General features: G+C 38.4%; 2 protein-coding genes across 3 annotated transcripts; both read left to right on the top strand.

Moving 5' to 3' along the window:
* The first annotated feature begins 1,136 nt into the window (after positions 1–1,136).
* LOC133447476 (signal-regulatory protein beta-2-like) lies at positions 1,137–2,800 on the top strand. The gene is made up of 6 exons (XM_061726168.1): positions 1,137–1,236; positions 1,334–1,663; positions 1,775–2,116; positions 2,262–2,393; positions 2,475–2,512; positions 2,604–2,800. The coding sequence occupies exons 1-6, from the start codon at positions 1,197–1,199 to the stop codon at positions 2,730–2,732; spliced, it is 1,011 nt and encodes a 336-aa protein (XP_061582152.1). The 5' UTR covers positions 1,137–1,196; the 3' UTR covers positions 2,733–2,800.
* A 16,799-nt stretch (positions 2,801–19,599) lies between these two features.
* On the top strand, positions 19,600–21,474 carry LOC133447475 (signal-regulatory protein beta-2-like). 2 transcript variants are annotated; one of them, XM_061726167.1, is made up of 6 exons: positions 19,600–19,660; positions 19,768–20,103; positions 20,271–20,621; positions 20,772–20,897; positions 20,979–21,016; positions 21,123–21,474. In XM_061726167.1, exons 1-6 carry the CDS (start codon positions 19,618–19,620, stop codon positions 21,213–21,215), a joined length of 987 nt encoding a protein of 328 aa, XP_061582151.1. In that variant the 5' UTR covers positions 19,600–19,617; the 3' UTR covers positions 21,216–21,474. The 2 variants fall into 2 exon arrangements, with proteins under 2 accessions (XP_061582151.1, XP_061582150.1); XM_061726166.1 differs by having other exon boundaries at positions 20,766–20,897.
* Positions 21,475–26,904: the final 5,430 nt, after the last annotated feature.

The following is a 26,904-nucleotide window of genomic DNA, read 5'->3' as shown; positions in this document are numbered from 1 at the left end:
GTTTTTGTGAAGGTAGCTCACATTGCTACCCAAGGGAACACGGGGAGAACATGCAAACTCCACACAGAAAGGCCCTTTTGCCAACCCCACCCAGGGTGTGGGCCCTGAAGTCATGGGGGAACTAACACGCACTTCAGTGCCCACAGCGTCCCCGGCGGGAATCGAACCCAGGACCTTCTTGCTGTGAGACGGCTGCACTACCAGCTGCGCCACCGTGCCCCCCATAGAAACAGCCAACATTGACAAAAAAGGCTCAGTGTGAGCCCCAGTTTGTAGACTGACATTCTTTTAACCCACAGAGTCTGCCGAGTAATACCATTCAAAGTTTTGGAGAAGAGATTGCTGGAAAACCTTCAAGCCCTGAATATTCAGAAAACATTACAGCAATCCACGTGTCTGAAAAATGTTAAAGACTCTATATCACTCCAAATTAGAAAATTATATTGGCCTGCTGAACCACTAAAAAAAGGATGGATGTATGGATATAATCAGGCGTATAAATACTCAGTTGCCCAGCCTCTATATGATTGGTGAGTAGTACCAAATTTGACAAAACCTTAATTTGTGTGTGTGTGTGTGTGTGTGTGTGTGTGTGTGTGTGTGTGTGTGTGTGTGTGTGTGTGTGTGTGTGTGTGTGTGTGTGTGTGTGTGTGTGTGTGTGTGTGTGTGTGTGTGTGTATTTCATTGTCAATTATATAATGTATGATGAACATTTGGAACATTTGAAAAAACGATTTCATTGATTTGATATGTTGTATAGTGTATACTATATATTTATTTATGGTTAGTACATTAGTTTAGTAATCTATATATGGTTTCAGAAAGATAAAATCATGTGTCAGGGTGATAAATATTCTGCATGTGTTCTAAACTCCCTGATATGTTAGTATAAACTGCAGAGAATCTACTCTACAAGCCTCTAGTGGCTCATCTACCCTGCAGCAGTGATGGAAACCACCTTGAAACATGAAACAAAACCTTGCTCTTCATATTGTTTTATGTGTTTAAGGTGGAAAGATGGTTTCTATCATTTCCACCGTGGTACTACAGTGAAACGCCAACGTGACAAAGGGCCAATCAAATTGTTTTGAAATGAGTCCCTCCCACTTTGCATGATTACACTAACGTGAATCATCTTATGCTGTTGTCATAGACGGGTATTGCATTAATGAAGCAACTTTTAGATTTCTAAAAAAATGTTGATCATCTTTTTAGTGTTGGGGTTCAGGATGGGAGGTAAGTGTAAAGGTAACCTCTCTAAATATGTATTGTCTTTTTTTTCCATGGCATGTACAAATATAACTCTCGCTGCTCTCTTTAATTGTATTTACAGGTTGCACAGATAATCTGATGTTTGAAACTAAAACTGTTGCCATTGGAGATGATGTGACTCTTAAATGTCCCCGCCTGGCATTTGAGTATGGAGCAACGTTTTATTGGATCAGACTTCTTCCTGGAAATAGGCCTGAATTCTTGGGAGGAACATATTCCTTTGATTATAATAGCAGTCGTGGAACTTCTCGCATTACAGTAAAACAAGCGCCTCAAACCTTTATTCTACATATTAATGGAGCTAAGATGAGTGATACTGGTCTTTACTACTGTATGAAAGTACAAATACTTGACATGACATTTCTGAAGGGAGAATTTCTGAGCGTTAAAGGTAAATAAAGTTACAATTTTTATTCATGACTTCATATTTTTTAAAGTTTCCTCTTCATAGGATCATTCAAAAATGTATCTGCTTTCTTTCTTTTTCTTTTTTTTTGACCAGGAGCAGAACCAAAGATCATAGCTAAGATTCAATCGAAGCTAGTCCATCCAGGAGAACAAATAACTCTGAATTGTTCAGTCTTTTCTGACTCTCAGAAGAAAACATGTCCATCAAATGTGTACTGGTTCAGAGCTGGATCAGATGAGTCTCATCCTAGTTTGATTTATGCTCATAAAAACAGTTCTGGTGACTGTAACAGTAGTCCTGAGACTCACTCTGCTCAGAAATGTGACTACAGCTTCTCCAAGACCGTCAGCTCCACTGATGCTGGGACTTACTACTGTGCTGTGGCCTCATGTGGACAGATATTATTTGGAAACGGAGCTAAACTGGAAATCAATGGTATCTATACAACTTTTTTTTTTAAATACTTCCATTTAGAATATGAAAATTCCACTCAAATCATTAAAAAAAGAAATCCTATGGCATCATCTTGCCAGAATTAATTACTACATTTTTAATTGGTGCTTTTTGGTTTTTTTTTCAGCATCAAAACTGTGGGATTTGCAGACAGCCAATACAGTTCTCTGTCTGCTATGCGCTGCTTTGACTACAAGTCTTGTTGTTATTGCTTTCCTCATTTATGCGATCAGGAAGAAACCTTCTGATGCTTTTCGTGGTAAGACGTCAGGAATCTTTTTGTAGAACAGTATGAAATTATGCAAATACATCCTGAGTTTCTGTGTTGCTCTTCAAACAGATGCTGTCAGAACTGGTGTTGAAATGAAAAGTCAACAGGTAAAAGTAGGAAAGATATCTTCCCTGTGCATATAAAGTCAACATCTTTCATCTCTTATTATTCAGCCATAAATGTATTTTTTGTCCTCAGAAAGATGAAGTGACCTTGATTTATTCTGCACCAACGTTCACCAGGAGGAACGCAGGCAAAGAGGATAACATGAATGCACCAACATCAGAAGTAGTCTACGCTAGTGTTGATACTCTGGAAACAGATTAACTAGACAATAAATGTGATCATTTATGGTAATGTAGTTTTTTTCTAAAGCATTGAAAATAAAATTTATACTTGACTTACTTTTCACTTCATGATACATTATTTTGCATAAAAGTAAACCTTTTTATCGTATACTCCTAGTATTATATCCTTCTAAATCAAATGGAATTTAGAAAAAGGCAGTTAATCATTATTAATCAAATACTGTTACCAGGTGTGGGAATTAATAGAATTGGGCATCAGTAAAGTGAGCAACAGTGACCAAACCCACCTAATCTACCATGTATATTTATATGTTATGTATTAAAGAAATAAATATATTCATGTTTCAAATATATATATATATATATATATATATATATATATATATATATATATATATATATATATATATATATATATATATATATATATAATTTTTATTATTTTGCAGGCTTGTCGTCTGACTTCCTTAAATAGAGACCCAACTAATATGACTGATATGACACTATAATATAAACTATTATATAAACAGTTATTTTAACACTGGCTTGAGCTACATATGTGCTACAAAGTTTTACAGAACTCAGCTGCAGTGACATGAACAGACATCACTAAGGGCAGGTGTCTGGGCCGAGAGAAAAGGACATTCAGTTTAATAACTTCTATGTGCAACATAAAATACAATATATTATACTTACAATACTTCATGTTTTATTTATAGTTATTAATGTTTCATCCATGCACTCATATAAATACCTCTCAGATTTTTTTAAATTAATGTTTTAGTATTTTTCTTTGACACTGTGCAACCAGCACCCAAGTCTGAGTTGGAAACCAGCAGATCCACATAACTGCAACATCTGTTTTTATGGTTCCTCCAAACAAACCCAGGATTCAGTGCACCAGATTAATTTTGCTATCTGGATGGATTTGATGAGAGAATTGATTCAAGAATGCTTAATTATAAATGCTTTTTTAGGTAACTGAAAGACGATGCAGTGTCTTCATCCTTCTTGCAACGAGATTTTTAAACACATGAGAGAAGAGAAGGTGTATGAATCACCAAACAATTTTTCTGTAAAAAAAACGTCAAACTCCTGATGAGTTTGCTAAAATTTCAGGCACAATACTATATAAACATTTTGATGAATGGTTATACTTTCAATTTTTCAGGTCTAAAATAATTGTACAGGCCAGATTTTATAAAGAAAAAATCCTTAACAATGTGTTTATATACAGTAGGACTTTTCTAGTTCGAGGGCCACTCAATGCCCTTTAACCATGCAGGCAGCTTTCTTTCACTTCCACACTCTCTTACTCTCTCTCTCACACACAAATTAAGTAAACTGGTTTATTAATTTGACCAAATTATTTCTATTAGTTACTCTGATTATTCTTAGAATTACCCCTATAAATCAAATTACATTATAATTAAGGAAAATCAAGCATTAGCAGAAACAACATGCTTTCGGGAGTGGGAGGAAACGAGTAAGAGAACCCACACAGACACGGAGAACATGCAAACTCCGCATAGAGAGACCCAGCTGAACCAAGATCCAACTGAACCTCGTTGCTGTGAAGTGTCAGCACTAAACACTGTGCTGCCTGTCATAAATGATACCAGAGAGGAACAGGAGCAGCAGCTGCAGCAGGAACCAGCCTCACCAAAGGAGGACCTACAGAAGGAAAACAGAGAGAGACTGCGGAAGATTAGAACTCAATGCCATTAAATAATCCAGGATAATCTCAAACTGAGGTAAGAGGGACGAGGTGAAGATGTTCTGCATGATTGGAATCTCCCAGTACCATAACAAAGAGATGATCTAAGAGACTATAGAGTTAAGGCCTAGTGTGGTTTTCAGCAGTGTTCTCTAGTGTAGGAGTTTTTAATTCAACACAATCCTACAATTTTATTTTACATTTTTTACATTATTCATCCCAATTACGAGTAATAATTAAAGCTGCAAGCAGCGATGAACGGGCCCTCGCACTCACGGCCACCGCCCCCCATAAGCATATCAGAAATGACACCACCCACGACTACCTATGTCAAACCATTCAAAAGTTATAGCAGAAAAAAGGGACAACCAATCAGAAGAAGGGGCGGGGCTAATTAAGGCCAACGAAGCTCAAGGACTCCATACAGAATCTGATGACACCACCCACGACTCTCTATGTCAAACCATTCAAAAGTTATAGCAGAAAATCGGGAAAACCAATCAGAAGAAGGGGCGGGGCTAATTAAGGCCAACGAAGCTCAAAGACTCCATACAGAGTCCCATGACACCACCCACAACTTCCTATGTCAAACCATTCAAAAGTTATGGCAGAGAAAAGTATTCTAGGGGGCGCTGTTGAGCCGTTAGGCCACGCCCATTAATGCAAACCATGAAATATCTAATTTATCGCCAAGTCTGTCTTGCATGCCAAATTTGGTGACTTTTGGAGAACTATCAAATATGGACCAATCAGATTTCAAAATGGCCGACTTCCTGTTCGGTTTCGGCCATGGCTCCAAGAGACTTTTCTTTAAGTTGTGCCATGATACAGGTGTGTAGCGATTTTCGTGCATGTACGTCAAACCGTATTGTAGGGCTTGAGGCACAAAGTTTTCCGGGGGGCGCTGTTGAGCCATTTTCCCACGCCCATTAATGCAAACCATGAAATATCAAATTTATCGCCAGGCCTGGCTTGCGTGCCAATTTTGGTGCCTTTTGGGGAACTATCAAATATGGACCAATCAGATGAAGGGGGGGCGTGCTTTTTGGCGTCTAGCGTCGCCACGGTAACACTTTTGAAAGAGAAAAGTAATGCGTGTAGTCGCAGGATGGAGACGCACATTTTGATGTATAACACATCTGGGTTCACGATACGGTTCGGGCCGTATTAATTCTCGAAGGAATGGCATATATTGCTCCAAAATTACGTGATTAATTCAGAATGTTCAAAATGGCCGACTTCCTGTACGGTTTCGGCCATGGCGCCAAGAGACTTTTCTTTTAGTTAAGACATGATACAGGAGTGTACCGATTTTCGTTCATGTACGTCACACCGTATTCTGGGGCTTGAGGCGCAAAGTTTTTTCGGTCTGAACCAACCAGATGAAGGGTGGGCACGCTTTTTGGCGTCTAGCGTCGCCACGGTAACGCTTTTGAAAGAGAAAAGTAATGCGTGTTGTCGCAGGATGAAGACGCACATTTTGATGTATAACACACTTGGGGGCACGTTATGGTTTGGGCCGTATTAACTGCCGAAGGAATGGCATAAATTGCGCCAAAGTGACACGATTAATTCAAAATGGCCGACTTCCTGTTCGGTTTCTCGACATGACGCCCAGAGACTTTTCTTTAAGTTGTCCCATGATACAGGTGTGTACCGATTTTCGTGCATGTACGACAAACCGCATTGTGGGGCTTGAGGCACAAAGTTTTCAAGGGGGCGCTGTTGAGCCATTTTACCACGCCCATTAATGCAAACCCTTAAATATCAAATTTTTCGCCAGGCCTGACTTGCATGCAAAATTTGGTGACTTTTTGGGCACGTTTAGGGGGGCAAAAAGGCCTTCCTTTTGTCAGAACAATAAGAAGAAGAAGAACTAGAAAATTTCTGGAAATTTTGATATGGGCATGCCCTACCGCCCATTCGTCCCCTCTCGCCGCTTTGGTTTAGGGCTGTAGTGGTTGTGTTCGGGGCGGTTCTATGTCAGTTTGAGGTGTTTACGGTTGTATTGCATTCATTCCTGTGCTCCCAATAGCTATTAATGGGGCGCGCTTTTTGTCGTCTAGCGTCCCCACTGTAACGCTTTTGACTGAGAAAAGTAATGCCCATCGAGGCACGATGGAGAAGCATCTAACGGTGTATGCCGTGCATGGGTGCACGTTCCGGTTCAGACTACGTTAACGGATAGGGTTTTTAAAAAAACCCATCCGAATGAATGGGGCCATTTGGCATGGATTTTACATTAAAGCTTCCTTAAATCACAGCTTCATGAAATTTGAATATGTTGAAGATCACAGCTTGCCGAGTCGGGGAACATTTGTATCATGTCTCTACGATAATCTGTTGCCTAGCAACAAGCATCCAAAGTCAAACGGAAATTAAATAAAAAAAGAAAGGTCAATATCGCAAAAACTTTAAAAGTTGACATAATGAGGTTCTAGGGTCCGTTAGTGCCAATCAGGCCGAGTGTTTGAAAGTTTGAACGATGTCTCTACGATAAAGTCCGGCCGAGCAATAAGCGTCTGAATTTTCGCCTTTTTTTTTGCTTTTTGGCATCTAGCGTTGCCACGGTAACACTTTTGACTGAGAAAGGTAATGCCCATTGAGGCACGATGGAGACGCATCCAACGATATATGCCATGCATGGGTGCACATTGCGGTCCGAGCAGCATTAACAGATTGTTTATTCACATGCTCCCCCATCCAAATGCATAGGTTTTTGTTGCCATGGTAACAAGCCCCATAGGATAGAATGGGACAATTTAGCTTCAATAGACCTCAGTATGTTGTAGTCCACATCAAGCTGAGTCTTTTAACGTTGGAACCAAGTCTCTACGATACTGCGTTGCCGCGCAACAAGCATCCGAAGTTCCGTTAGCATCAAAATGAGAAGAGTGAAATATCTCAAAAACCGTAATAGCTAGCATGACGGGACTAAAATATGTTGCAGTACAAAGCGTCCCGGGTTGGTCAATGTTGTAATGATGTCTGTACGATAAACCGTTGCCTAGCAACAAGCGTCCAAAATAAAAGTGATTTTTTTTTTAAATTGAAAGTTAAATATCGCAAAAACCGTAATAACTAGCATGATGAAGTTGTATGGTCCTTTAAAGACTATCGGGCCGAGTGTTTGAAAGTTTGAACGATGTCTCTACGATAAAGTTCGGCCGAGCAATAAGCGCGGGAATTTTCGCCTTTTTTTTTGCTTTTTGGCAACTAGCGTTGCCACGGTAACCCCTATTACTGAGAAAAGTAATACCCATCGAATCACGATGGAGACGCATCCAACGATGTATGCCATGTATGGGTGCACGTTGCGGTTCGGGCCGTATTAACGGACGAAAAAAAGTGCGGAATAATAAGAATAATAATAATAAGAAAAGGGAAACCTTTTCTAGATACTAATATATCGCCTTCATTTTCATGTTTTTCCTCATTTTTTCGGCCGTGTTTTACTTTTTGGGGATTTTTTTTTTCCACATCAGTGCGGGGTCATGCTGTACACCCGCTGGTGTGCAGTGGGACTTTTGCGACTTTAGCATGCTAGCAGCATTGCCCTTTGGGCCATTCTGGACGATTGCAATATGGTCATGCCACTACTTGGCATGCCCATAATAATTCCTGCAATTACAATAGGGCCTTCGCACTGCAAGTGCTCGGGCCCTAATAAAAGGATATATATGTTTAATATTTGCCTTCTATCTTTTTAAAATCACATTTATGAATTTATTTGTTGTTGTTTTTTTCAAGAAAATCGTCCAGACACGACACACGTGGGGTCGAGTTTCACTGTATGCGTGTTGCATTATGTACTTTTTGCACTTGCATGTATTTTGTCGTTTGTTTTTCTGTCCATCTTGGGTCTTTTTGTTGTTGTTGGCCGCAACCTAGAATAAAGCAAAAAAATGTTATACATTTTACCTACAGTACACCTCTTGTCACACGAGGCATGAGTGTCTGACATACAGCAACAGCATCACACGCTTTCTTCAGGCTTTGCAAATGATGGTTCTGCAGGCTGGGTGGATTCTCCACCTAAATCTTCCTGGGATTCTTGGGACATGTTGTCCTCTCTGGATTTGAGGCCTCACCATTGTCCATTACCAGTTTGATGAGGAAGTGATGTCTGCTCCAGAGCTTTCCTCTGTTCCATTCTGAGTTCAGTGCCACTCAAATGACAAAGGGGTTGAACGCTGAGATGTCCAGCATGTAAAAACAGTATCACTACTGGCCACGTAGGGTCCTCCTCCTGATGATCACTGGCTTTTGAAACTCCTGGCCACAGATTCTCCCATCCCTGTGCAGTGCAGGGTACTGATGAGTACCACATTCTTGACTTTCTTTGGCACATAAGATACCAAGGAATTGTACAAGTCCACACAATCTTGGAAGATTCCTCAGGTTGCCTGCTGACGGCTGGTCAGCTAGTTCTTCGGTTTGGAACTAGCTGATGCTCATGGTCAGAATTTCTCTATCCCATTTCTCTTTTTCTTAACAGTAGTAAAACAAAAATTAAAGTTAAAGTTATTTCCTGACGTAGAGGACGTCAAATGTTGTAATCTTATACCAGTAACTCCTGAGTACATATTTTATACCAACATCAATCCAGAATACACTGCAAAGTTTATGCAAAAGTGGTCACTGTAATTTTGAAATACATAATAAACTTTGAAGATCTTTTCAAAGTGTATTTTAATTGGAGAAGGTAACAGGAGTTGCAGACAAGCAGACAATTCATATTAATCAGGCTCTCTTTTTTATATCAGAATAGATTATGTCATTGCAGAACACAAAACTCACTGAAGCCTTTCTATGTTTTCACTATACTTCAGACAAGTATAACACTTTTTTCCATGTAAATTGGTCTCCACCAAAAACAATACATGATAAAAAACACATTTACACAGGAATTGTACTTACATTTTGCTAATGACTTTTTTAGGTACTAGTGGCCTTTATTCAAAGAAGGTGGACAGGAAATGGGTACACAGAGGGGGGAAGACGCCGGGATTCGAACCTGCGCTGCCTGCATAAGGGCAATAGCCTCTGTAAATGGGGCCCTAGGACCCTGTTCACTCTCTTTTTATAGCGTTTCTTCGTGATAACGTGCTCAAGGAAACAAAATTACACTATTAACACAATTTAACTTCAATCTTTATCTTCCTGTGTTATATGTATAATCCACTTTTTTATCTCGCGTTTGGTCTCACTGTGGTCATGACAACAACAAGTAAAGCTGCAGGCAACAGTTTCAAGCTGTGTGTGTCTGTGTGTGTGTGTACGTGTGTGTGTGTGTGTGTGTGTTGGGAGGCGGCTCATTTCCTGCCTTTTGACCAACAACTGCAGCTGTTTACTCAGAACAGATCAGACCGTGAACTTCAACCACATATGAAGTGAGAAAAGTGCTGCAAGACACTTCAGCAGGCTAATTTTAGAAGAGCTACTTTTACTTTGTAAAACACAAAAAATTATAACTACATGCTTTTTTTAAATATTTGTCCAATTTAATTTTTGTAGCTTTCTAACTTCAACCTTTTTGATTACTTTTGAGTTTATTGTCTGACACAGACTCTGTGTCTTAAGACACATATTAGCCTAACAAGATATAGGACAGAGGAAGGACAGAGAGACCAGGGATAACGCCAGACTAGTGAACCATAAACTCAGTATACATAAGGGCGCAATTTCCACTGGGGACAGGGGGGACATGTCCCCCCCACTTTTCAAAATCATGTTTTTGTCCCCCCCACTTTTTACAGTTTAAAAACTAACAGTAGGCTCAGCCTGTAATTGCAAATCATCAAGACACCCTGTGCGAAGGTACTGACGGCACGGCAGCCCCGCTCCCCCTTTAACCACATATGAAGTGAGAAAGCTGCTGCAATACGCTTCAGCCGGCTGATTTTAGTCGAGCAACCGCTCTTCATTGTCTTTTACTTAAAGAAACTTACAAAGCATTTACAACATTATTTGTTTCTCAAACATTTGTTTAATTATATTTTCCTTTCATTTTTCATGTTTTATTTCAATTTATTGATTACATTTCAATTTATTCAGGAACGTTCTCAGTCCAGCATTGCGCCAACTGCTGCATTGATTCTAATTAAGTAAAGCTTTAAATATTATTAAATAATAAAAAAACTTAGCAAACATTTTTTTTTTCAGAATATAGCTTTTACAGGAAGTACCAAAGCAGGACAATATGTACTACGTATCTGTAACGACCATAGAAATGCACCTAACTACAGAACAGAACCACAAACAACCGAGCAGATGTTGTGTCTCTTAATTGTTCCTGTACGTTTATATTGTAGTAAAATCAGTGATAATTTTAATGTATTTGTTATTGCCTTAAAATAAAGAAAGAAGAGCAGTTCAAAGCCAGCTTCTTCAGATTAAAGCAGTGACAAAGGCACGTAGAAAAGCCCCTTTGTTTTCACACCTCAAGCCAAACCACAGCAAAGCAGAAGTTTCCATGCGTCATTCGTGAGCAGAAAAAATGAGGAGTATCAAATAAAGAAACTTAATTTATGTTTGATCTTTTGTTTCACCTGAATAATTACAGATATTTCTCCTATATGTTACTTTTCACTTGTGTGTGTGCCATGTTTAAAAGGACTAGATGCAACATTGTCACAGAAACATCAGGTGGTAGATGCAGCCGTGCTGTGACTTTGTGGCTTTGTGGTACCAGTTTCATTCCATTTTAAAATAAATAATAATGTCGTTCACGGTGCATTTAAAATACTTAAAATAGGTTAGCATAGTATTTGTGGTAGCAAACCTTACTCAATTTTCACAATCATGTGAAACGATTTCATTTCAAAGTGGAAAAATAAGAATGTATCAGTCACAGTTGATCAAGAACATTATCCGAGTCCTCGTGCTGGTTTTGCACATTCTTACCATGGGAAGCATCACAACATTGTACGGTTTACGAGTTCCTTCTTCAGGTCAAAATATTCAGGTCAGTTCTACGAGAAAATTACACATTTTACATATAATAAATGTTAGCAAATTTCTTTGATGCTCTGCTAGACGTGTTATCCCAGCTGTGAAGGGGCCACTAAAGGTCCCGTTAAGAGGCATCTTTGTTATTTTACCAAGGTTCACACTATAGGAGACACACATCGATTTTTCATCCTCTTTGCCTGTGCAGGATTTTGATATTTCTCAAAAGTAAAACTGACTTCTGCACTGCCATTCAAGAGCCAACCCAGGGAGAAGATTTTCACCCTGGATAATGAGCCATTCTTCAGTTTTAAAAGATAGAACCCGGAAAACATCATGACAAAATGAATCAATTTAAAACATGCTCTTCCTACTGGTGTGTTCAGCTAAAGTCTGTTTGGGCTCATGTTATAGAAAGTGGCTCTTTTATGTGATGCATATCTATTGCGTATAGAAAAAAACATTGAAATTAAATTCCTATTTAAATCAAACTCATCTAACTTGAGTCTAAAAGCTTTACATAATCAACAAGACACTATGCTGACAAACTCATCCCCGCAGAGGCTTGTGCATATAATTTATTTCTAGTTTACTTTATTTCCTCTCTTTCATATTTCTTGCAACATTCAGGGTCATGTATAATATAAATGAAGACAGAACACTTTACTTCAAATTAAATTTATTTGTTGATCAAAAACGTTTCTTGGAAACTTTTTCTCCTGCTTGAATAATGATGACAATGACGACGTTATCATCGTCAATTTAAAATCGTGGTTTTTATGCCGCTCACAAGTCTAATGTAATGCAAGCAGTTTTATTTTCCTAACATTAAAAACCAAACACGAGCTTGTCAGAAAACATTCTTCAGGAAGCTTTAACTGTTCTCCAAACACATTCATGTCTAATTCATGTTCACACGGAAATAGACCTGAAATAAATTTCAGGTCTGAAAAAAATCACAATGAGCATTAAATACAAAAAGGAAAGGGGGGCAGCAGCTGGTGATGCTTGATGTGTTTAGTTGGTCGGAAAAACACACTCAAGATATTGAGTCAATCAGAATGCTTATAAGCTGTCCCCGCCCAGGTTATATGATCACATTCGGGTGAATCATTTCCAGTAAGTTTATAATTACACCAGCCTTCAGTGGAATAACCTGACCATGCTGTTTATATTTTATTTACTTCTTATGCTCAGAGGTGGATGTAAGTAGAACGATCAGATTTACTGCACAGCAGATATGTGCGTTTTCTCATTCCTTAATCATTTTATTTGGATAACAAAGAATGTAAATGTGATTTTTGTCTCTGTGGGATACTGTTTGAAGGTTGTTTACAGGATCCAGTCATTGGGAACAAGACTGTTCATGCTGGAGATCATGTGAAGTTGACATGCTCGCGCAGGTCAGTAGGAACCGTGTTTTGGATGAGGGTTGTTTGGGGAAACTTACCTGAACTCTTCGACATGAGAACATCCACCAAGAGTCATCACATCAAAGTTGAAAGAGAGCCTGGAATACTTCAGTTGTCTATTAGAAAAGCAGAGATAAGTGATGCCGGAGTTTACATCTGTTTGAGGAGTAGAGATGAAACGATTCATCTTTTAAATGCAACAAGTCTAACAGTTGTGGGTAAGTACACCAAATACTTTTGTTAATAGCTGTTAAGTTGTGAAGAAAATCACATGGGCTTACAGAATCCATAGAAAAGTGACAAGTGAAAATGCATGTTTATTTAAGATTTTGTTTTTATTTATCTTTGGTGGTAACTCTTTTTTTCTGCTCTCTGGCAACCAGGACCTGCTACCACCAAGCTCCCTCCAACTACTCCAGTCTGTCCAGAAAACTCAGTGATGGTCCGGTGTTCAGTCCTTCATGAGTCCCACAATAAATCATGTGTAGCAGATGGCGGCCTGTTCTGTTTCATCACCAAATCAAATCATTCTCAAACAAGTATTAATTTTACTCAAGAAAATGAAAGTGAGGACTGTAAAAACTCTGAAACTGTTGCTCCAGAAACCTGTTTCTACAACCAGACAAACTTCAATTGCTCTGATAGTTGGACATATCATTGTGCTGTGGCCACGTATGAGGAGAAAATCATTGCAAATAAATCAGAACCAGACACTGGAGGTAACTTCTTAATACTTCCTCATTATTATGTAAATAATATTATGTAAATAAGAATGCTTATCTGTATATTTGATATGGGATATAGGTTTGTAGTTCCTTATCCAAACTAAAAACCTCAATGCTAAATTACACTTTTACTAATTAGTTGTTTTTTTCCCTCTTTGTCAGCAGTGAACACGCAGATTTCAAAAAAGGACAAGAGTATAACAGTCTTTTACTTGTTATGTGCTGCTTTGGCTTTAAGTCAGATTTTTATTACTGTCCTCATTTGTGTAGTCATGAAACTAAGGAGACAATTAAATGTGCAGTCTGGTGGTAAGTTGATTCATTCATATTGATCCGTCAAATAGTAATTAGCCACACATGATTTTATATTAGTACTGTACTTTTATTCTATAATACAGATACAATTCCTCTGCAAACAGAAACATCAAACAAAAGGAATCAAGAAGATCAGCAGGTGATTATAAAGAGACTTTATAGCAGCCAGTTACAACGTGCTTTAATATCTATTACATATTCCTGGTCTCAATTGTATTCCTTTCTATACCCAGATAGATGAAGACTCACTGGTTTACTCTGCACCAACTTTCATTGAAAGAGAACCCAGAAAAACAGGGACATGCAACATCAACTGTGCAGAAGAAGAGACCATCTACACTGACATAAAGGGTCTTGGGATTTAATTCATCAGTTTTCTGCACTAACATCATCCTTTCTAGGCTCACTGGGGAAGATCCTATCCCAGCCGTTATCAGGAAAGACAGGTCACCAGTCACAAACTTTAGTTAACTATTTTTTATTGAAGTGTTGTCCTCACACTGACTAAAAAATGTACTTTCTTTTGTATGACAAAAATTTTAATACCTGCAGATTTTGTATAGTATTCAGATGTATAAATTGCATGCCACTTTCTTTTTTTTTTGTTTCTCCCATCATCATCATGATTATACATTGAAAGGAAATTCCATCTGTTTATATTTCCTGTTTCAGCTATATGTCAGAGTAATTATAGTAACAGTATTGTATCAGCAGCCTATATCTTTGACACATTGTTATTTGATGTTAATGTTTAATTTTTAGCTTCCGTAGCTATAATAAGATGTTATGTATCAAAACAAGCTAGACACGGATTTTCATCTTAATCAAATTAATACTTATTAACTTAGCATGTGTAGAGAAAGTAAATGATATTCTAAACTTACTGAGTCACTGGTGTTTGTAGTGCTGAATGGTTTTACACAACAGTTATTCAAGTGTTAGATAAATGTTGGAGAAATAAGAAAATAATTATGGAATATGAAAAATGTTTTTACTTGGCTGCAATTACATGTTTCAACGTTGCTGAGTGATACATAGATCTGACAGATTAGTATCAAATAAAAGTTTTTATATAATCTGTTGGTTTCCTTAGATAGGCATTTGTTATCATTTTTATTTTTATTGGCATTATATGAATTTGACTAATTTGGAGTTTAATTTTATTTTTGAAGCTGTAAAGCTGAATCATATTCTCTGCTGATTTTTGACTGCACTGTGTAACTTTGTTTAGAAAAAGTTTATTTTCATTATTATTTAAAAGAGAACAAATATGTCTCAATGATCATACTCTGTAGGATATACTGTAGTCTTGTATTTTGGAAGAAAAAAAGACCAAAAAGCACAATAAAAAAGAAGTACAATACTTTAAAAATTGTGTTTCATGTGCTAAAATGTATGTTTATCATTTATCTAGTTATTTAAGTGCAAAATAAATTACTTTTGAACCTGCTGCAGACGGGACAGGTATTTTTGGTTCAGACAAGAAAATAACACACAGTAGTTATAATCACAATAGTCTAAACAAGAAGAGACATAAAGGCATGGATAACCAGCTCCAGATCAACTGTGGATACAATTCTTCTGAGTTTGGAGATATTTCTCAACTGGAAGAAACAATTTCTTGTTGGCTGTTAAGAATGATGCCCTAATGACATTTCCTTATCAAAGGTAACACCAAGATTTCTGAGGCTTGATTTAGTGCTTAAACTTAAATCACCCAAGTACTGATTGATCCCTGGAATGGCATCAGGGGCAATCACCAGCACTTCAGTTTTATTGGAATTTAGCTGCAGCAAGTTTGCGCAAAGCCATTATTTAATTTGAGCAAGACAGTCCAATAAACAGTTCAATTTCTGGATCTCAGAGGCCTTAAAAATACAATACAACTGGATATTATCTGCAAACAGGTGGTAACCATCATATTCCTGGGAAGAACATAAAGAAGGAACAAAACCGGCCCCAAAACGGAGCCCTGGGGTACTCCACTGTCTAGGGCCCCAAGAGACTCTAATCACCTTTTATATTTTCTTCTTAACTACAAGTGGGCCCACCAGAACAAGTTTGGAAACAGCATTAACAAATAGAGGAACTAAGAATGAACTGGATAAAAATAAAACAGTAAAAACAACAAAAAGGTTAATCATTTTTTCAGTTCCCTATCTCTGACTGGAACATTCTGGTATGAAGCCTTTTATTGGGCGCAACAGATCATTGACAACAAACATGTTAATTTTACAACAAAGTGAACCAGTTCCCAGTGTGACTGCATTTACTACGTACGGTGGGCCTGAACTGTACATCACAACCACGAAAGAGAAATTACAACAGCAAATTAAAGCTGCAAGCAGCGATGAACGGGCCCTCACACCCTTGTGCACGTTCAGGCGTGCTGTAGTGGAAGCGCTTGTATGACTTGCATGTAGATTCTTCAGGCCTGGACATTTAACGGATGACACCACCCACGACTCTCTGTATCAAACCATTCAAAAGTTATGGCAGAAAGTAGGAACTATGAGATATCAACCAATTAGAAGAAGTGGGGGGCTAATTCAGGCCAATGAAGGTCAAGTACTCATTTCCGAGTCAGATGACACCAGCCACGACTCTCTATGTTAAACCATTCAAAAGTTATAGTAGAAAATAGGGACTATCAAATATTGACCAATCAGAAAAAGGGGCGGGGATAATTAAGGCCAATGAAGGTCAATTACTCAATACCGAGTCCGATGACACCACCCACGAGTCTTTATGTCAAACCATTCAAAAGTTATGGCAGAGAATAGGGACTATCAAATATTGAAATATTGAATGCTTTGACATAAAGACTCGTGGGTGGTGTCATCGGACATGGTTTTGAGTCCTTGAACATAATTGCTGCAAATTAGCCCCGCCCCTTCATTTGATTGGTCGATAACTTATAGTTCCTACTTTCTGCCATAACTTTTGAATGGTTTGATATAGAGTCGTGGCTGGTGTCATCCGCTAAATGTCCAGGCCTGAACACATCTACACTCAAGTCATACAAGCTTCCACTGCAGCACGCCTGAACGTGCACAAGGGTGCGAAGGCCCGTTCATCGCTGCTTGCAGCTTTAATTTGCCATTATGTTTGTTGTTGTGCTTTCTCTTTTGATGTTGGGACTTTGCACTTCAGGGCATGTCCAACTGTGAGCTTCTTCTCTCATGCAGCAACATCTTAAATCTTCAAAAATATCCTAGACAGATACATGTAGGCTACAACTGCTATCCTTATCATACAATGGTTCCCCTTTAAAAACACACACAAGTGAAAAGTTGGTAAAATGAACAAATGAAAAATATCCGTAATCAATCATGTTAAAAAAAAGATCAACCATAAATTAAGTTTCTTTATTTTGTGTCCTTAATTTTTTCTGCTTTGCCTCTTTATAAACAAAATGTATTGACCCTGATGTTGATTCAGTCAACTACAAATGATACATGGAAACTTCTATTTTGCTGTGGTTTTGGCTCTTAAAGAGAGGTGTGAAAACAAAGAGGCTTTTTTACATGTCTCACTCACTGCTTTGATCACGAAGTGCACACGTTAAACTGCTGTTTCATCTTTCTCAAGACAAGGAGAAATACATCTTAATTATTACTGACACTAAGATGAACTGCATTAACTGAATTAAATTCAGTTCAATTTAACATACATTTATTTATATAGCGTCTTTTACAACATAGGTTGTCTCTTGGTACTTTCCAGAGACCCAGCACCCAAACACCCAAACAATTATTACATAAACATAAACAGTGGCAAGAAAAAACTCCCCTTTAGGAGGGAAGAAACCTGGACCAGAACCTGAATCATAAGGGAGGACCTGGATCCTGCTGAAGGCCAGCTGAGCAGAGCAGGAACAGAGAGAACAGACAGAGAAAGGAGAGACATACACAATGGTAGGTTGGTGATCTACAGGGATGATGATATAAACAGATCTAGACAGCAGAGACTGAGGTGTTCAGAAGGGGGGACTGCAGGCCAGGATGTCAGCAGGTATATCCAACAGAGACATCTACAGTATAAAGACAGATGGAAGCAGCAGTGGGATGATCAGAGTGTGGGACTGCAGGTCAGCATGCAGCTCCTGAAGCTCTGGCCTGCAAACATATACATAAGACAAAAGGAGGAGCAGGCCAGCACAACAAACTACAAGAACAATGGAGAAAAATTATGGTGACGAGATAATAACTGAGGGTTGATCTGAAGACAGAGAAAAGAAGAAGAGGAGAGAAAAAAGGTGAGGGGCACCGTTCAGTGGATCATGTTGGTGTCCCCCCAGCAGTGCAGGCTTATGGCAGCATATCTAGGATGAAGCTACGTTTAAGACGAGCTGCTTTAGTCTTGTCCTGTAGCTGCAGCTATGAAGCAGCCCAAAGCATAATGCTACCTCCACCATGCATTCAAAAAAAAAAGATGATTTAGAAAGATAAAGCTGTTACCACTTAGTTGTGTTTGCATTTAACACAACTTTAAAGGATTTCTTAGTTGGAAGCAAAATATCACTGTTAAAAAACTGTTATTCTCACTCTTCCTGCAAACATATCTTAAAGTGAACACTTTTTATCTTGTTGCACATCTGACTGCAATATAGGTTTTATACAGACACTGAACTGTTAAGAGGTCAATTCCAGTCTAATAACCGTCTTCTTTATATAAAATAAGAAATCTTTTTTATTCTCAACTTTGGTTAGAGCAACACATTTTTCAAGAAAACATTGATAATACTGATTCATTTGACCACAGCACATGTTCAGTGTGTATTGATCCTATGGCTGACCAGCCAGACCAACATCCTGGTCCACATTAGTGTCTCGGCTAAAGATCGGACATCTTCTGTGTTGTCAATGGGACTAAGTCATTCACGACAACAGTGTCATATCTTTTTTACTCAAGTTGTTGTTTTGATTTCCATCATATAACTTTTCTGTTTCGATCCTCTGTAGCCTTTTGATATCATCCACATTTTTTATATTTTCTCATCAGTGGGCTCTGTGAGCGTAAGATTCAAGGTTTGAAATTATAACTTGGTGTCTGCTGCTTCATTTTCTTTTAAAACATGCTCAATATGTGTCTCAGAACCATTTTGGGGTACACAACCACATAGGTAGAGAATACGTTTAAAGGAGCATGAGGCTCCTTTTAAGAAATGAGACTCTCTAGCGCCACCCTTCACCACGACGGCCGTTGGGGGTACTGCAGCCAACAGTGAAGCCGGCACGGGAGAACGGGGAGAACGCGCATGCAGCGTCATTTGACGTCACATCCGCAGCCCAGCGCGGGAAATTCTGGACCGAATTGCAGCACATTTTGCAGCACACAGCCTGTTCAAGGCAAAGGAGAGATACGCTAGAGGGCTCATTCTTTTGGGTTTGGAACGCTTCATCTGACATTATTACTAGAAAACTTAAAATGTATACGGATTTTTTTCATAAATCTTGCCACAATCCGGCCTCAAGCTCCTTTAACAAATATTTTGGTTTGTTTTAGACACTATGGATTAAAGACAAAGAAGAACAAGCTTTTCGAAATAATGCTGCAGTTTCTAAAAATATAGTAAGATAGAGTTCATGTACCACTAATGGTGAGAAAACTGTGTGGCACTATGCCCTGTGTTTCAGTCTTTGATCTCTTGTGTGTAAGGAAACCAAAGACCAATCAGATTGTTTTAAAATTGTCCACGCCCCCTTGACCTGTTTTTCTTAAGACAAGTCACTTTATGATGTGCTTTTATTTGAATGGAGCCACTTGTGGGTTAATCTGAAGATGTTGTTCCTTATTTCTATTCTGTTGATGCACAAAGATGTATGTAAGTATACCGGTACATGAAAATTAGGAATATACTGTATTTGTGACAAATCACCTCTCTGGTTTATCAACAAAGAGTTACATTTTCTTCTGGGGTTTGTCTTCTAGGTTGTGCAGATGATTACAAACTTGAGACGAAGACAGTTTCCGTTGGACAGAATGTGACCTTGACATGCACTCGCCGGGAAGATCAGGCATCCGAAACTTTGCATTGGATCCGACTTGTTTCTGGAAACCGACCTGAATTCCTGGGAGGAACATACGTCTATGAATATAAAGGAATTCAATGGAAATTTAATCGGCACATTACATTAAAACAAGAACCCAACGCCTTTATTCTGCATATTAATAAATTGAAGCTGAATGATACCGGTCTTTACTTCTGCGTTAAAGTTCAAGGACTGAACATGATATTTCTGAACGGAGAGTTTCTGAGGGTTAAAGGTAAACAAAATTTGAGATATTTACAGAATTTTAGATATGTTTATTCGTAAAATATTGATTAAGATATGTTGTTTAAATTATATTCATAGATACATATTTTAAGGTACGTTTATTCGTAAAAGATTAATTAAAATAGGTATTAGTTTGTTTGTATTTTTATTTTACAGATGCAGAACGAGATACCATTTCTGTCTCTCAAGTGTCTCCATCTGATCCAGTTCATCCAGGAGAACAAATAACTCTGGATTGTTCAGTCTTTTCCGACTCTCAGAAGAAAACATGTCCATCAAATGTGTACTGGTTCAGAACTGGATCAGATGAGTCTCATCCTAGTTTGATTTATGCTCATAAAAACAGTTCTGGTGACTGTAACAGTAGTCCTGAGACTCACTCTGCTCAGAAATGTGACTACAGCTTCTCCAAGACCGTCAGCTCCACTGATGCTGGGACTTACTACTGTGCTGTGGCCTCATGTGGACACATATTATTTGGAAACGGAGCTAAACTGGAGATCAAAGGTATCTACACAGCTTTTGTAATGCTACAGTTCTAATATTGACGATTTAGAAACTGGTGGAATTAATTGAAATCATTATAGAACTTTACATTTTATTTTTATTTTTTTTTCAAAAAAATTATTAACTGGAGCTTTTATTTTCCAGCATCAGAACTGTGGGATTTGCAGAAAGCCAACACAATTCTTTTTATCCTTTGTGTTGTTTTGACTACAACTCTCATTGTCATATCCATCCCTGTCCCTGCAATGAAGATGAAAACTATTGACTGTTGCAAAGGTAAAACACGTTTCTTTGCACAAGCTCAATAACTCAATGTTATATCATTGATTTTTACATGGTTTTCCCCACTGTACAAAGATGCTGTAACAACCTGTGGAGATCCAGAAATTCAAGAGGTAATGTGGAAAAGATCATCATTTATTGAAACAATCATAAATAATGTTTTTAGGAGACTGTTGACCTCTGCTAGCATCCCTGTTCAAATGTAACTCTTTCTTTTAGAGACAGGAGGACTCTGTGTTTTATTCTACGGCCATCTTCAGCAGGAAGAACGTCGGAACAGCAGACAGCAGGCATGATTTTGGGACAGTTTAACAGCGTACTAAGTCAGTTAAATGGTACTCATGACTTTGACTTAAACTTAAACTGTCACTTAATTAAGAATTGCATATATTAATTATTTTAAAGCATCTTTATGTTTGATTTGACAAACAGCCTTCCCTTTCTTACTTTAAAATAATTACTTACAATCATTGCAGATGGTAACTTCCATATGTACAGTACCTCACTGAAACTGATTGATTACAGCCTTTCTTTGCTGACTGCGCTAATGAAGAGCATATTAATAAAAATTGCCAAGTTGTGTTTTATTGAGTATCATTATTCTGCATTTGTGCACCATTGTACTGTACTTACATTCTGAATATCAACAATGAGCTTAGCAATACCACAGACATTTTTTTCCACACAATTTTTTTCATAGAAATATTAATCTGTCACACTGTGGTGGGGTTTTCTTGTCCTGGGCCTTTTTGGTTTTGTCATTTCCTGTTTTATTTTGAAAGAAGTAACTCTCTGCCCTCCCTGATTCCTGATTGTGTTCACCTGCTCCTCATTGCCCTCATGTGTTGTAATAGTCTGCTTTTCCCCTTGTCTTGTGCCAGTGTGTTTGTCTTTGTTCATGTGTGTACGCCCCGGCCGTCTTCACAGTTTTGGATCACAGTTGTTCCCACAGTTTCTTTCAAGTGAGAAATTTTTTTGTTGTAAGTCTTATAGTTGAATTTTCTAGTAAATTTTTGCATAGCCTTTTGTTTCCTCCATGTGGAGTGATTTTGAGTTTTGGTATTGATTAACCCTGCTTCTTCGTGAAGAAACACGTTATAGAAAATATTTCATAGCCTGCTTTTTTTCTCAGCCTTGGGATTAAACCGAGATTTCTATGAAATACTCCTAATACTACCCTGACATAATCACACTCTTATGCAACAGGTTGATAGACATTTTTCACTTTGATAAGAGCATGAACAAACAGAATCTTTGTTTTAGGATCAGTCAATGCATTCACTCAAATATTAGAACAGAAACGGTGGTAGGAAGTGTGGCCACCACTCCTAAAAGGTTCCCAGGGTGATACTGTGGTGGAGTTTGTATGTTTGCTCTGTGCTTGTGAGGGTTTCCTCCAACTTCCTCACACACTTCATAAACAGGAGTGTACATAGTCGGTGCTTGAGAGCCAGTGTCCTGCATGTTTTAGATGTCTCCCTGTTTTAATTAAGGGTCATCATCTGCATGTCATCAAGGTCTGCACAGGTCTGTTAATGACACAGCCATGTCTATCAGGGTGTGTTGAAACAGGGAAACTACTAAAACATGCAGGACGCCGGCCCGTTGAGCACCGACTCTGCATGCATGTTAGGTTGAATGTCTCTCAACCAGTGACAGCTGAGAGAGACTTTCACCCCATTGTGTCTACAATGAGGATTGAGGTATGTATAAGATGATTTAATTCATACAAATTTATCCTGGTAATGACTTGTTCATTTTTTTAAATAAGTAGATGTGGGGGCTGCTTACAGAGGACTGTCCTTGTGCAGGGGATCCAGGTTTGAGTCCTGGTTTAGGTGTCTTCTACCTTTGTCTCTGCCCCCGTTTCTTGTCTAGATACTGTTCATAAAGGCCACTAGACATCCTCAAGTAGTACCCCAAAGTAGTTGTAATTATTGCACACTGAGTGATTGAATGGTTGGTTGATTGATTCATTATCAGTTCTCATGAAGAGCAATTAATAACATGCAGAGTCATGTGTTATTAGTTTATGAGTTTAAATGAAAAACAAAGAAATAAACTTTTGTGAGAGGTCATTGAAATGGATTAACTTATGGGATCCATATTCTTCCACCATCACTTTCTACAAAGGCCATGGTCAGTTCTGTTGCCTTACTTCTAAAAAGTTCCCAGTTTGTCTTTGAGGGGGTTTGATTGTTCTCATCTTTGCTTTTGTGTCACGCAAACATCCAAAAAACATGCATATTAGGTTAAAAACAGATTTTAAACCTATGAGTGTGACTGTCTGACTCCAAAAGCCATCACATTCAATGCAGAGTTGTAATTTTTTACAACGATGCTTTATCAACGAGTGAGTTATCAGCTCATGTTTTGTAAAGCCAAGAGAAGAAAATACATTGGACTGGAAGATTGCTTCCTGTTGTAAATAAACCAGGCTGTAACAGCCATGCCCTTTAATATACTTCCACCATTATTTCTGTCAGACATCAGCAACATTTCAATTATTTTCTCACAATATTTGACATGTCATTCTGAAAGGTATGGCACATCCACATCTGAAGTAATGTACTACCTTTCACCACATGGTGGCGCTATAAGTATGAGCACTTAAGCCGCTTTTGCACTAGTATCGCTTCTCCTCGGTTCTACCCGCCACGGCCCCATTTTGCGCTTTCGCACTAGGGGCTGAGACGGGTAGAGCCGCTCCAAGTCGATACTTTTTTCTGTAACCATTTCAGCGAGGTTCTATAGCGGGCTGAGCAGGGACTATTTCTGACGTCACCACCCTCCACGCCTCTGATTGGTCGGGGGGCGGGGCCGTCAGACGTTTGAATCAGGAAGCGGGAGTCAGAGCAAGAGCGACCCGCGGCTCGCGGCGATTTTATTATAAAGCGCAAAACGTCTGTTTGGTGATCCAACTCTGAGGTGCAGATGTTCATAAACCTGGTGGCTGACGAGAGAATTAAAAAAGGGATGTAGACGGGCTGTTTTACTCTTAGCCGCTCGCGGCTCCAGCTGATTTCTCATCAGCGCCGACATGAACAAAGGTGTTGCGCAATCGAGTACGTCACAGCAGCTTCACCCCAACCCCCCCACTTCTCCCCTGGCAGTGCGAAAACACACGAGTGGAGCCGCGCCGAGCCGAGTCGGGCTGAAGTGAGACTAGTGCAAAAGTGCCATAAATATATGCTCATCATTATTTCTGTAAGGCATCATCCACTTTTTAAGTCTTTTTCCATTATGTTTGACATGTCTGATCATTCTGAAAGGTAGGGCACACCCAAACATTGAGGTAGTTGCTGCCTGTCACCACAAGATGGCACAAAATGCATCCTTAAATATGAGTATATGGATCTCTTAAGGACAGGGACTCAGGTCTTTAGGACAATGCAAAATGTAATACAAAACCTGTTTCCTGTTGCCAACGGGGGATGTGACAACCTTTGTTGAATATTACACTGCAGATGTGTATAGAGTTGGACTGCAAACATATATGTCAAATTTGAGCCAGATTGAATAACATATGGCTGGGTTGCAGCCAAGACTTCAGGCCCCAAACACAACTTCTTACCAAGTGTATAATGGTTTAAAAAAAATCATCAAAATTGAGCCGTCTACTGAAAAAGACAAATAGATTAATCATCCTGATATATAGATCAGTCTCACAACTTTCATGTAACTCAGTGAAAACATGGTGGGGCTCGATGCAAAACATGAAGTAGGTGGTGCAATTGAGCCCATTTTGGTCCATCTCGCCCATCACACATAATAACGGATAGGTTTTATATAGCGCTTTCTTTAGGTACTCAAAGATGCTTAACAATGGTGACATTATTTATTCATACTTGGTAAACTACATGTGGAGCCACAGCTGCCCTGGGGGAGACTGACGGACATGTGACAGCCAATTCTCGCCAACAGCACTCCTTCGATCATTGGATGACCCGCTACTACCTGAGCCACTGCTGCATAAAATACATAATAAGGCCACTAAAAAGGTGATTCATTTAGGATAATAACGTATTTTATTCATAATTTCATCCAATTTATTGAGAACATAAATTAACTGTACCGCATAATAAACTGGTAACTGGTAGTTTGGTACTCAGAACTGAGGGAACAAAGCAATATTTTGAGTTAAATTGTTTAATTCACTCATCAAAAAGTATTCTTCATACACTCCAGTAACTCCTCTGCTTTTAGTCTTCATACATTCATTTCCATCAAAAGCAAAAACATAAAAATGTCCCTTTCACAATGATAAAATGAAATAGTTAATAAAAGAAAAGAAATTAGGTGAAGAGAAAACCAACTAAATCTAATTCTGGCTGTAACAAAAAATTACAAAAATGACGAAGCTGTATTAAAAGTGCACATGGTCTTCTTTGTTTAGCTCAGTGTAATAGAAAACATCTCCTAAAGCGTAAAAAAATGTTTTTTTAAAAGTGATTGAACTGTGAATAGTTTACTGTAACTATTATATAATATTGGTTTATTAACACAGAAGAAAGAAATCTAAACAGCCGTAAGTTCCTTTTAATGTATAACTAAAATTATGTTAATATAGATATGGGTCATGCAAAAACACAGTCATGCAGTTTTTACTTTTTTTTTTGTGTGTATCATACATAATTACAATTTTGTAATTTTTTTTTTTTTTTACAAAAATGACAATAATGTCTGGTCATTTGAAAGCCATCATATGATGAGCTGATGATTCGTCCAGGGTTTGACCGATAATCCTGAGATGGCTTCCACCTCGACAGAGATTAAGTAAGTGGGTCCAGAGAACCAGAGAATTAATTTTCTACTCCCAAGACCCCTGAACACCTTTTCCAGCTTTTCCATTGATGAAAGCTGGTGTGTAATAAACTACTGAGTATTCATCCGACTGTGGATTGAAAAAAAGTAAAAAATTATAGCAAGGAATGTGCAACAAGCGTTGAGACATCGTGTAACTGGCAGCTTTGTGTTTTCTAGTCACCTGCTGATGTGCTTGAGTCCATCTGGTTGATGTTTCTGTTTGACGAGCAATTGAAGCTGAATTGTTCAATAAAAAACATAATCCTGATATGAATCCAGTTTAACTAGTTATTGTTATCAATGTGAGTAAATCGACTTACCATCACACTGCACATTTGACTTTTTCTTTGGTTTCATGATTAAACAAACGAGAAAGGCAATGATAATCAGACTCAAAGCCAAACCAGCAGATAGATGAACGACAGCATTGTTCTTTACGGCTGAGGTGAAACAAAACAGGAGACGAATTATCAAAATGAATTAGTAAAAGTATGCTATTTTACATAATGAGGAAGTATTAAAAAGTTACCTCCAGTGTCTGGTTCTGATTTATTTGCAATGATTTTCTCCTCATACGTGGCCACAGCACAATGATATGTCCAACTATCAGAGCAATTGAAGTTTGTCTGGTTGTAGAAACAGGTTTCTGCAGCAACAGTTTCAGAGTTTTCACAGTTTTCACTTTTATTTTCTTGAGTAAAATGAATACTTGTTTGAGAATGATTTGATTTGGTGATGAAACAGAACAGGCCGCCATCTGCTAGATACGATTTATTGTGGGACTCATGAAGGACTGAACACCGGACCATCACTGAGTTTTCTGGACAGACTGGAGTAGTTGGAGGGAGCTTGGTGGTAGCAGGTCCTGGTTGCCAAAGAGCAGAAAAAAAGAATTACCACCAAAAATAAATAAAAAACAAAATCTTAAATAAACATGCATTTTCACTTGTCAGTTTTCTATGGATTCTGTAAGCACATGTGATTTTCTTCACAACTTAACAGCTATTAACAGAAGTTTTTGGTCTACTTACCCACAACTGTTAGACTTGTTGCATTTAAAAGATGAATCGTTTAATCTCTACTCCTCAAACACATGTAAACTCCGTCATCACTTATCTCTGCTTTTTTAATAGACAACTGAAGTATTCCAGGCTTTCTTTCAACTTTGATGTGATGACTCTTGGTGGATGTTCCC

This window comes from Cololabis saira, chromosome 7 (genome assembly GCF_033807715.1).
Source record: "Cololabis saira isolate AMF1-May2022 chromosome 7, fColSai1.1, whole genome shotgun sequence".
Classification (NCBI taxonomy): domain Eukaryota; kingdom Metazoa; phylum Chordata; class Actinopteri; order Beloniformes; family Belonidae; genus Cololabis; species Cololabis saira.
Note: the sequence above shows the minus strand (reverse complement) of the source record. Positions and strands in the feature narration are given on the sequence as shown.